This window comes from Sorex fumeus, unplaced genomic scaffold (assembly GCF_029834395.1).
Source record: "Sorex fumeus unplaced genomic scaffold, SorFum_2.1 ptg000024l, whole genome shotgun sequence".
NCBI lineage: Eukaryota > Metazoa > Chordata > Mammalia > Eulipotyphla > Soricidae > Sorex > Sorex fumeus.
The window spans coordinates 8,482,578-8,494,961 of NW_026606081.1; the positions used below are offsets into that span (position 1 = coordinate 8,482,578).

A 12,384-nucleotide genomic window follows, 5' to 3' on the forward strand; every position below is an offset into this window, starting at 1 on the left:
GAGTCAACAGTGGAAGGCAGGATTTACATCTTAATTAAGAAGAGTCAACAGTGGAGGCTTTACATCTCAAGCCTTTACTAGGGAGGGGGCAGGTAAGGAAGACTTAACTAAGTTAAGCAGAGTTTTTAACTAATTAAGAAAGCAGAGTTTAGCTCTGGAATTTCCCTCGGGGTCCCACAGGACCTTACAACCCCAAAAGCAAAATAAATAAAACATTGTTGATATTTCTAAAAATAAAAACCGCACATGGAGAGATGGCTCAGCGACCAAGAGCAGAAGCTTTGCATGTGGAAGCCCAAGTTTGATCCCCAGCACTGTCAGGTCGCCTGAGCACCACGTTAGCAGGACTCAAGCACTGTGCACTCAGGCGTTTAGAACTAGGAGTGACCCCAGGCCCACTGAGAACTGCTCGGGAGCTTCCATTCCCTTTAAACCCTCCTCCCCCATGGGGCTGGAGCAATAGCACAGCAGGTAGGGCGTTTGCCTTGCACGTGGCCAACCTGGGTTCGATTCCCAGCATCCCATATAGTCCCCTGAGCACCGCTAGAGGTAATTCCTGAGCGCAGAGCCAGGAGGAACCCCTGTGCATTGCCGGGTGTGACCCAAAAAGCAAAAGTAAACGAATAAATAAACCCTCCTCCCCCAAAACACTTCAGGGCGAAGAAATAAGTGTCTTCATGGCTTGTAGATGTGAGGAATAACCTAAAAGATCTTGTCATTCCTAACCAGAAATTTGGGGCTGATGAGAGAGTACCTGGGTTTGGAAAAGGATTCACTGAGAGAATTATAGGTATAAAAAATGATTTTTAGGGAAATAGAATGTTTCCACAGAAAAGGCAAGTGGATCTTTTCTCCAGGGTAAAAGATCAAAGCTTGTGTTTCATCTAGGTTTATACAGAAGATGTCTAGAGGTTAGCCCCGGGAGACAGGCTAATGGCTGCACGTGAAAAGCGGCATTGCAGGAAATATTGCTGACACGTATTTCTCTCTTTGTTCAGATGTTACCTGCCTCCTAGGGTGGGTGTTCTGTTAGCATTCTGTTCATCTCATCCCTTGTCTAAAGGGAACCAAAACCTGCTGAGACATTTTGTTTACTGGGATTTTAAAAATTTTATTTAATAACATTTACAGTAATTCATTACATTCAATATTCCAACACCAATCCCACCACCTTTATTTTGACTTCTCCCACCACCACTCAAGCCGACCCCAAAAGCATGTCCTAACTAATTTTATTTTGTATGGCTAGTTATGAAGAATGAGTAATGAACAATGAGTTAAAAATGATCCCAGAAAGTTTGTAGGGATTATTAGAGTCTTGGGTTCTTGGTTTCCTTCCTTTACAACAGCTGGCTGGAGCACGCAGCCACACTGATAAAATAAGCCATGGGACTGGAGCGATAGCACAGAGGATAGGGCATTTGCCTTGCATGCGGCCGACCCGGGTTCAATTCCCAGAATCCCACATGGTCCCCTGAGCACCATCAGGAGTAATTCCTGAGTGCAGAGCCTGGACTAACCCCTGTGCATTGCTGGGTGTGATCCAGAAAGCAAAAAATAAAATAAAATAAGCCACTAGAAAACTTGCTTCCAGGGAGTGGAGGATACTAAAGAAACAGGGGACACTTGACTTTGGGCAGAATGAGCTTAAAACCAAGATGAATCCTGCATGTAGCCATATCAAACAAGATATGGTGACAGGTGGAGAAAAAGCCAGGTCATTTGGTAGGGTGTGGCACCAGAGTTGCGCAGGAGAAAGAGAGTGGCTTGGACCACCTTCACGAGTGTCGAAGTAATAGCTAAGAGGACGAAGAACCTCCAGCTCCAGGCACATCTCTTTGATTCCACTGTTCTTCCTGCATTAACATATGCCTCAGAGACCTGGGCCCTAGGCAAACAGAATGAGAATGCTATTCGGGTCTCCCAAAGAGGAATCGAAAGAGCTATGCTTGGAGTATCACGTTTCACTCAAGTGAGAGAAAGAATCCGGAGTTCCGACCTCCATCAACGATCAAGAATCAGGGATGCTGTCTCGTTTGCCAAGGCGTCAAAAATCAGATGGGCGGGGCTGGAGAGGTAGCACAGCGGGTAGGGCATTTGCCTTGCACGCAGCCAACATGGGCGACCCAGGTTCTATTCCCAGCATCCCATATGGTACCCCGAGCACCACCAGGAGTAATTCCTGAGTGCATGAGTCAGGAGTAACCCCTGAGCATCGCCAGGTGTGACCCAAAAAGCAAAAAAAAAAAAAAAAAAAAAAAAAAATCAGATGGGCTGGACACATAATGAGATTTGGAGACGACCACTGGACTAGAGTCATTACCAACTGGATTCCATGGGACGTCAAAAAACCGCGTGGCCGCCCACCTACCAGATGGTCAGACTTCTTCATCAAGATCCTGAACGGATCGGTTTGAGGCTCTTTGTGTTCCTGAAATGAACAGACGCCATTGGGCTACACTAGCACGTGATAGGGACAAATGGAGACGTTACTGGCGCCTGCTTGAGCAAATCGATGATTAACGGGAAGTCAAGTGAACAAGTGATCAAATGACTGTAAAAATTGCAACTGCCTTACCTGCTGTACTCTCTGACCCATTAAAATATTTTTTATTGAACTATCATAGCACAGCACAGTGGTAGGGTGTTTGCCTTGTGCACAGCCAGCCCGGCTAAGCTGGCTTCGATGCCTCTGCCCCTCTCGGAGAGCCCGGCAAGCTACCGAGAGTATCTTGCCCACACAGCAAAGCCAGGCAAGCTACCTGTGACGTATTCAATATGCCAAACACAGTAACAAGTCTCAAAATGGAGACATTACTGGGTCCGCTTGAGCAAATGGATGAACAATGGGAGGACAGTGTTTTTTTCTATTTGTTTGTATTGAACTATCATTGTTTACACCAGTATTTGTTATTTTGTAGTTGCAGAGCAATGCACCAATCTTTTCACTAGTGATTCCAGTTCCCTCCACCATTTTGCCACTGTCCCTTCCCTCTCCCACTTACCCCCTCAGTTCCAGGGTCTATTGTTCATGTCTCAGGGTTTGTTTCCATTGGAGATTGTCTAATCCCTTTCTTTGTTTCTTTATACACTGCAGAAAGAGCCTACTGGTGTAGGCAGGAGTGGGGGCAGACTGGAAGACAACACACTCAATGCAATATCTGAGAAGCTTGCCAAGGGCTCTAAAGACTAAACAGATTTCACATGAAAGCCTCCAGCTTGCACATGAGTGACTTGAGTCCTGCCACGCAGACACTGACTCATGTGGCAATGTAGATGCCATGGGCTCTTTTATCCTGTGTGGCTTGAGGAACTTGCTGCCCTTAGCTGGCCAGTGTGGACTAGAGCTACAAGTCTTGTTGAGGTGGAGGAAGGCATAAAAGCCCTGGAGGGGCTTGCCCACCATCTCCAAACACTTTATGTTGACACTAAACACCTTGGCCTAGTTCAAAACCCTTGTGAAGTGTTGGTTGTGGGTCAATGAATGATCCAAAGGCAGCTGATGGGTCCCATGTTCCCTTCCTCCCAGGCACACAGCACTCATTCCTATGAATATCTTGCGAGGTTCTGCTGTGCGGGCGGAATACTCTCGGTAGCTTGCCAGTCTTTCCGAGAGGGATAGAGGCTTTTGGGGCGACCTCTAATCACCCTTGTAGGTGTTACCATATTTGAACCCTATCAAATATGGTACAACAATTCCGGAAGATGGGTATTTAGTGTCTTTATGGGTATTTAGTGTCTTTATAGACACTAAATTTTTATAAATGTTTAGGGTATTTATAGAACCTATAAATATGAACAAAATATCTTGTTTATTTAAATATTAATTTATATATTTATGGATGTTAATTATAGAAAAAATTAAACTTTTTCTGGTAACACACTTGTACAAATAGGATAAGCCCAATGTTATCTTTTTACCACTTCACTTGTATCACTTGTCATCCTGTTGATCATCGATTTGCTCGAGTGGGTACCAGTAATGTCTCCATTTGTTCCTGTCATGTGCTAGTGTAGCCCAATGGCATATGCTCGCTCCAGGAACACGAAGAGCTTCAAACCCTTTGTTCAGGGTTTTGACAAAAAAGTCTGATCATCTCGTAAGTGGGTGGCCATGCGTCCTTTTGACTTCCCGTGGAATCCGGTTGGTAATAGTTCTAGTCCAGTGGTCGTCTTTAAATCATATTACATCTCCAGCCCATCTGATTTTCGATACCTTGGCAAACGAGACAGCATCCCTGATTCTTGATAGTCGAAGGAGATCGGAACTCTGGATTCCTTCTCTCATTTGAGTGAAACGTGATATTCCAAGCATAGCTCTTTCGATTCCTCTTTGGGATACCTGAATAGTGTTCTCATCCTGTTTTTGTAGGGCCCAGGTCTCTGAGGCATATGTTAGTGCAGGAAGAATGGTGGAGACAAAAAGATGTGCTCGGAGCCAAAGGTTCTTCGTCCTCTTAACAACTTCTTTGACACTCTTCAAGGCATTCCATGCCGCTCTCTTCCTCCTGTGCAGTTCTGGCGCCAAGTTTTTCCTCATGTTGAGGTACACAGGTACACATAGCTGCTGCATTCGGAGATGTTCGTTCCGTTGAGAGCAAATGGAACATCAGGGACTAGTTTGTTTTTCATGAACATTGTCTTGGTGAGGTTCAGCTGCAGTTCAACCTTTCCACACTCATGGTCGAAGTTGGCCAGCATTTGTGCCGCTTGGCTAATGTTTGGTGTTATTAGTACGATGTCATCAGAAGAGCGGTGGTGGTGTAGTTGCTGACCATCTATCTTCACTCCCATTTCTTCCCATTCTAGTCATCGCATGACATTTTCTAGGGTGGCACTGAAGAGTTTTGGTGAAATGGTGTCACCCTGCCAAACCCCTCTCTTTACGTTGATGTAAAGAATGGTGAGATCCTAGTGGTGAATCCATAATATAGCTTGCAGAGGATCCTGATGTACTGAATTTGAATGCCCTGTTTGGCTAGGGCTTCGATGACTGCTTCAGTCTCAACAGAATCAAAGGCCTTCTTTAAATCAATGAACGTTAGACAGAGCGGCATCTTGAATTCTTGCAAAACCTCAGTGAGCCTGGTCACTGTGTGGATATGGTCGATAATACTGAATCCTTTTCGGAACCCGGCTTGCTCGCATGGTTGTCCTTCATCTAGTGTTCTGCCTATTCTATTCAGGATGACTCGAGTGAACAACTTGTAGACGACAGACAACAGGCAGATCGGGCAATAGTTGTCATTGTCGTGGATGTCTCCCTTCTTGTTAACATAAATATTATAGTACTTATAGAAAAAATGGACCTTGAGAGCTTGTTTGGAGGGCCTAGCAGGGGAGTGCAGCTACTCGTATACCCTAGACCGAAGACGGGTCCGTCTCTATTCAGGGAAGGCCATCCTCTTCGACTGAGCGCGCAGCTTCGGGAGGGACGTACATGGAGCGGTGAGGAAGGGGACACCCACCTAGCCAGCCAGATCAGCCGAATCAACCCTGGCGATCAATGGGGTGACAGATGTCGCAGCCAGATCGCCCTCACATCCGATAGCACAGCGGTAGGGCGTTTGCCTTGCACGCAGCCAACATGGCTGACCAGAGTTCGATTCCTCCACCCCTCTCGGAGAGCCCGGCAAGCTACCGAGAGTATGTCTCCTGCACGGCAGAGCCTGGCAAGCTACCCGTGATGTATTCGATATGCCAAACACAGTAACAACAAAGTCTCCAATGGAGATGTTACTGGGCCCGCTCGAGCAAATCGATGATCAACGGGAGGGCCTTTACCTTTACCTTGTTCTAGAGCAACGTTTTTTTTTTTTTTTTTTTTTCACAAAATCTACCTAAGCCGGTTTGGAGATAGCACAGCGGGTAGGGTGTTTGCCTTGCACGCGGCCGACCCGGGTTCGATTCCCAGCATCCCATATGGTTCCCTGAGCACCGCCAGGAGAACTCCTGAGTGCAGAGCCATCTGTGCATCGCCAAAAAAAAGCAAAAAAAAAAAAAAAATCTACCTAAGCCTTTCTCCTTTCACAAGTCAACTGGTAGCCAGCCAAACTAAAATATTAGGTCAGAGGAGTTACTATTACATTCATTACTAATGAATGCTGGAGACAGGGGCCATACAATGGTGACAAACACCAATATGCACTCTCAGCACCTGGGCCTACTCAGAAACACACACATTTATTTTTTCAAGAAGGAAGATGATAAGTAAATGAATATATGAATTGTTAGTATTGGGCGACAGTTACAGAAGAAAATAAAAAGGAAGTGATGTGATAGAGACCAATAAGACTGTTGATCAGGGAGTGAGACTGAAGCTGAGAACTATGTGAGAAGTCACAAACGGGAGATGATGTGAGGGAAACTGGCACTAAGGCTGTAAAGAGAGAAAATGGTTTTTTGTTTTATTTCAGAGGTGCTAGAGATTGAACACAGGATATGTGCTCAACCACTAAGCAACATCGCTGGGTTAAAACAAAATTTCCCTGACTGCAAAAACAGAAAACCCCAAAGAATGCTTGTGAGGCTAGAGAATAAAAGATGAGAGGATCATGGTGGGAAGGGGTGACGTCAAAGCATTTTTGGCTGCTAGGATTTGTTCAAGATAGGGACAGCCAGGCATTCACACCTCTGCCTCCCCTTGTTTTGGGGCTACACCTGGCAGTCCTCAGGGCTTACTTCTGGCCCTCCAGGGCTCCCTCCTGAAGGTGCTCAGGGAACCAATATGCAGTACCAGGATGTAACAAGGTCAGCTCCGTGTAAGGCTAGTGCCTGATCTTCTGTACTATCCAGAGCTAATTCCTGATTTTTAACTTAGGTATTACTCCATAGAAAGAGATGACCCACCCCAGTTCTCCTCCTGGGAGTAAGTCTTTGCATCACTGCATGTGACCCCAAGCCCAACAAAACAAAAAAAGTCAAATGAAAACACCCATGTCTAACTGGGACTCTTACTATTTTACATTGACCAAATGCTGACATACCATGTGTGTGTGTATGGGTGTGGTTACTAGGGATCACCCAAACTCTCCCTTGAGGCATGTGCTTCAGCTAACACTAAACTATGTCCCTGGGCCATTGGCATCTATTTCTTAGATTTGTTGCCTGCTTACCCTTTTTAGAATTACATTCTTTCCCTTCATGAATTTCAAAAGAGTGTATTTTCATTTTTACAGTAAGTTACCTTAAGCCACATGTCTACTTACTTTATAAAAGGTTAATCTATTATTTCCTTCATTTCCCAAGATTCTAGTCTTCCACATTGGATCATTTTCTTTCCGCAGAACAAAAATTTTGAGAGAATCTGATGGAAACAATTTTCACTCATTTAATAGTAGTGTCCTCTTGGAGCCAAAGCATATACAGATAGGGTGTTTGTGTTTGCCTTGCACACAACAGACCCAGCTTCTATCTATCTCAGAAACCCATATTTATGGTCTCCAGAGTCCACCAAATGACCCTGGGAGTAAGACCTAAGCACTGCTGGGTGTGGCCCCCAAGTAAAAGTGCTATCTTCATTCTGGCTGCACTTAGACACTAATTTTCCTTTGTCGTTCTTCAATTTTGGACCACACTCAGGGCTACTGCATGTATAGTGCTCAGGGGTCCATTTGTGGTGGTGCTGGGAGACCATGCAGTGCCCAGGACTGAACCCAGGTAACTCCAGATGGCCCTTTTTGAGCCCCCTCCCTGGCCCTTATATTTGGATTTATACCGTGTACAATTCCTTTAGCTCTATTTTCCAATTATGTGTGACTTTAAATCTGCTCTGCAAATGTGCTGCTGAAGGCAAGCATTTCTAATTTTTAGTAAATATTATCTGAGTGTGAGCATGTTCTCCTTACAGCATAGATAAAATACCCAGGGCCAGAGTAATAGTAGAGTGGGTAGATGACCCAGGACTGATCCCTGTCACCATATATGGATGATCCCTGGAGCCCTGCCAGAGTGATATGGGAGCGCAGAGCCAGGAGTAAGCCCCAAGTACAAGGTGTGGCCTCCAAACACAGCAAAGTGTAGCGCAGAACTGCACTATTAAAAAAGTTGGCTTCAGTTCAATCTCTCTGTTAGTCATATCATTATTCTCCATTTCTTGATTTAAAAAAAATTACAAAATTGTCAAGCTATAGTTATGGAATGAACTCTAAAGAATAAATGACATTTTAAATGAAAATGCAATCCAGAATTGTACGTAGGATATATATTTATTAGTAGTGAAAAAGCATTTGCTCAAAGTGGAAGTTACAAAATACAAAGAGTAACTGGGTTAGCTATTTTAGGCATTACCTCAACCTGTGTAGACTTCTTGCTCACTCTTATTCAGCTTTTCTCTATTTGACCAGTTTTTAACTTAATAATAAAGACAAACAACAATATTTAATGCCTAGTCCATTAGCAAATAGTTACTGGGGGAAACATATCAAACAAGTTACCTGCCCTCAAACCCTAGGTATTTTAAAACTAAATTATCTACCAAAGTAGAAAACAGACTAGATTATAGCAGTGTAACACAAGTTAAATATCAATTTTTATAAGGTTCATAGGAACTATAATTAAGATTATTGTACTCTATCAATATCTAATATGCAGGCATGCAGAGAGACAGCTGTATGTAATATGTAAGGCTTGGCTTGAATACCAAAATGAAGTTTCTCCTAGTTTAGATTCTAGAAAATATAGAATATATATATATGAATATATATACATACACATATATATCATATACATATATATGAAATATAACTATTTCAGTTTCTCTGAAGTCAGGCCAACTGAACATGAATTCTTGATTCTGGAATTATAGTATTTTTCTATATAGGTTTTATTTAGAAATTGGTGACACATATCTTACATAATTAAAATTTAGTAGTAATACAGTAGATGTCTTCATATGGAAATCCTCACTTAATACCCCCTAATTGAACATCATAGCTTTACATAGAATTAACAAGTAGAATTTTAAAGAAATAAATATCAAAGCAAATTCTTATCTGACTGGGTGTTTCAATTGTTAAATTTAACAAGACTACTAGACCTAATATTTCAAATTTTATTGAAGGAAAAATGTGTATGGTGGACTTACTTGTTGGTTGACTCTGAAGCCTTACATGTTAAAAAGCAAGTTCAGGATTTAAAGATAAATCACCTCTAAAAGCTGATTTATCTAACTAATAGTAAGAAGTCAAAGAGATTTTTATTTTCAATACTTTATTGTGAACTTGCTTCTCTCTTACTACACACAGAAGCAATTGCTATGCTTTGGTTCTAAACTCCAACTCAAAAGAAAAATCTGTCCAAAGGTGTCCTGGTACATAAATTTAGTTTCATTAATCCTTACTTGAAAGAGTTTGGTTTTAAAATTATCACTACGCACAGTGTAACTTATCTGTGCAGAAGCAACTCCCTAATTATATAAAACTTTTTAAAGACTGTGGCAACATAGAAAGGAGTTTCAATTCTGGAAAAATCTGTCTAATAATCATGTAAATTCTAGATACTATGTGCTCTAAACTTACCCAATTTGACTTTAATATTAATATATATTTTACAATAACGTCAATGATAACCTGTTTTGGACCAGGAATAAGACATTAGGGTATCTAAAAGAACATTTGACCTAACAGCAGCAACACTGGCATAATTTGGAAGCCTTGCCTAATGGCTGGACTTTACAATATATAGAACAATTCTCTAAATCAACCACTGCTTTTCTCCGAATTATTTATGTAAAACAGTGACTTGCTGTGTAGAATTTAACATAATAATAAAAAAGATACTTTACAGATAAGTTCAAACTTTATTTAAAACTACATATTAAATTTAATGTTACCAAACATCACAATGGAGAATAAAATCAAGGCTAAATATAAGAAGAAAAAGATCCCACATGTATCAAGTCTTGACTCTACTTATAATTCAGTATCTGATGTCTTGAACTGATGTGGGCAGGAATTAGCACACCTATCAAAAATGCAGTGTCAAACTAATTTACATTTTTATACAGATCAAAACAGATGTTTATTAGTGCCATTGTCACATATTCATGGACTATGTAAGGACAGAGTTAGAGGAGCTTCTTGAAGACATCTCATGTACTTTGGGTTCCCACTGTTTCTGAAAAACAGAATAATGCTTTATATAGTTATTATTAAACAAAAATATAACATGAGTACTATTCATTAAACTTAATTTTTCATAGAACATTATTTAAAATGAAATATTTAGCTCACTACAGTAATTCCCTGGTAAAACACATTAAGTGTTTAAAAAGAATATGGGGCCGGAGAAAGAGTATAGGGTTTAAGAGACTTGCATGCAGCCAACTCTAGTTCGATCCTTTGTACTGCATATGGTTCCTGAATACCACAGGAGTGATCCTTAGTCACTGCCAGATGTTAAAACTGCCCTCCCCACCCCCCAACAAAACCCAAAAAACAAACAAACATAAAAAGGGTTCTCAAGTAGTTGATTAAAGCACATACTTGTAGTATCTCGAACAAGAAAAATAACAAAAATCTCGGGAATACTTAAAAATAAATTCAGGCCAGTTAAAGACAAGTGAAGTGAAGGTCAGGACAGGAAAGCTCCTGCCTACACACTATGAAAAGCAGCACAGAAATGGGTATCAATTGAGATTCTAACAAAAGACCAAAAATAGGAATTTAAGTATCTGAATGATAGATCCTTTTCATCGCATATCCATTTTTTCTTGTCTTTGGTCCACACCTGGTGATGCCCAGTGATTACTCTTTGCTCTGCTGCCCTCAGGAAATTTGTCCTGGTGAAAGGTACTTCAGGGACGGTATGGGACCCTGGGGATCAGACCTGGGTTGGTGGTATGCTAAGCAAGAGCTCTACCCACTGTATAATCTCTCCAGCTCTCTTTTCATCCCATTTCTTAAATGGTTTTAATCAAGTGATGAATTGACAGAACGCTAACCAAAAATAAATAAAATCCTTTCAGTCTAATATAGGAAACATTCCCCGACAAAGATTGTTGCTTATCAAGGCAGATCCATAAAGAAATCCTGGGCCAGGATGGGTGCTTACCTTAATGTCTTGGCCCTGAGTTCAATCCCCCCAGCATCCCATATGACTTCCCGAGCCCCCTGAGTGCAAGCCCAGTTGTAAGCCCTGAGCACCCCCAGAGGTAGCCCCCAAACAAGTAGATCCTGATGATATCAAGTGATCATATGCAATGCTGAGGATCAAACCAAGGATGGTGCATAGAATGCTCAAACCTTTTTTTACCCACATCACTTGGTTCTGCAGTAATGTTTACCAAAAAAACATCAATTTTTTTTTAAGTTTTATAGTCACAAAAATCTTAAATAGTTACTTTAATAACAATAACATAAGAATCTGGGATAAAACTGCAGAGAGATGGCAGAAAGAATTAGCTAATAATCATAAGAGATGGAACTTTAAAATGAATACATTTAAATTTAGGCTCTTCTCAACCAGTCTCTACTCCACACATTTTTGGAGGTGAAGGTGAGAATGCCAGGTCTCCCCCCTGCTTTTCAGAAGTTTGTCTCCACACCACTCGGCCTTTGTGAGAACCCACGTGTGCCCCGTGCTTGCTCATCAAGGCCATGTTCATTCTCACCACATGGCCCTCCCCCTATAAAAGCCACAACGGCACTGTAATGGCAGCGGTGGCTGCACCAAAGAGCAACCCCAGAGTCCATGCAGGAGCTGCACGTACTAGTTAGTGCCTGTGTGTGCTACACTTCTTAGCTGGTTTTTAATAGGATCCTGGTAGGTTGGAGAGACAGAAGAATGAGGATATAACCCAAAAGTCTAAGCATCTGTCAGAGTCCTGAGTGGTTATGGGGAGGAGCTCACTTTAGACACCTGGGAAGCTGGATAGGGCTGCTGGGCAAGTCAGGGAAACTCAAGACTTGTGCAGAGACTTCCGCAAGCCACCGCCTGCCCCGTCCCACCCTGCTCAACTCTGCGTGGCCCAGGTTCAAAACAGTATTTTGTGTTCCTGTGGGCTGCAGGATTAAATCCTGGGCCCATTTCTGTGTGGCCACTTAGAGATACCAATAGAGGACAACAATAACCCAGGGGGATCACCAGTGCCAGCAGACCTTCGCAATTTGCCTGAACAAGCCTTTAGGTCATAAAAGTGCTCAATGATCTGAAAAAGACATTCATTCACACAATGAACAAACAAATAAAAGATCATCCAAACAGAAATAACGCAACTTAAAAATACAGTAGGAAGCCTTAGAAGCAATACGAAACTGAAAAGTGCTCCTACTGCATTTTCTTTAATAAAGAATTAGGAATATTCAACGAGGAACTGGAAGAACATTTTTTTTTTAAATGTAGGAGTACTGCTATTTATTCAGCCACTAGATTAGTTGATTGAAT

General features: G+C 42.0%; 1 protein-coding gene across 5 annotated transcripts in view; it reads right to left on the reverse strand.

The window, feature by feature from the left end:
- Nucleotides 1-8,194: 8,194 nt before the first annotated feature.
- The window catches only part of PCM1 (pericentriolar material 1), a 93,065-nt gene continuing 88,875 nt past the window's right edge, over nt 8,195-12,384 (reverse strand). For all 5 annotated transcript variants that reach the window (XM_056113864.1, XM_056113863.1, XM_056113865.1 and 2 more), the window contains one exon: nt 8,195-10,116. In XM_056113864.1, the coding sequence (XP_055969839.1) occupies nt 10,091-10,116 (26 nt within the window). In that variant the 3' untranslated portion in view covers nt 8,195-10,090. The remainder of the gene's footprint in view (nt 10,117-12,384) is intronic.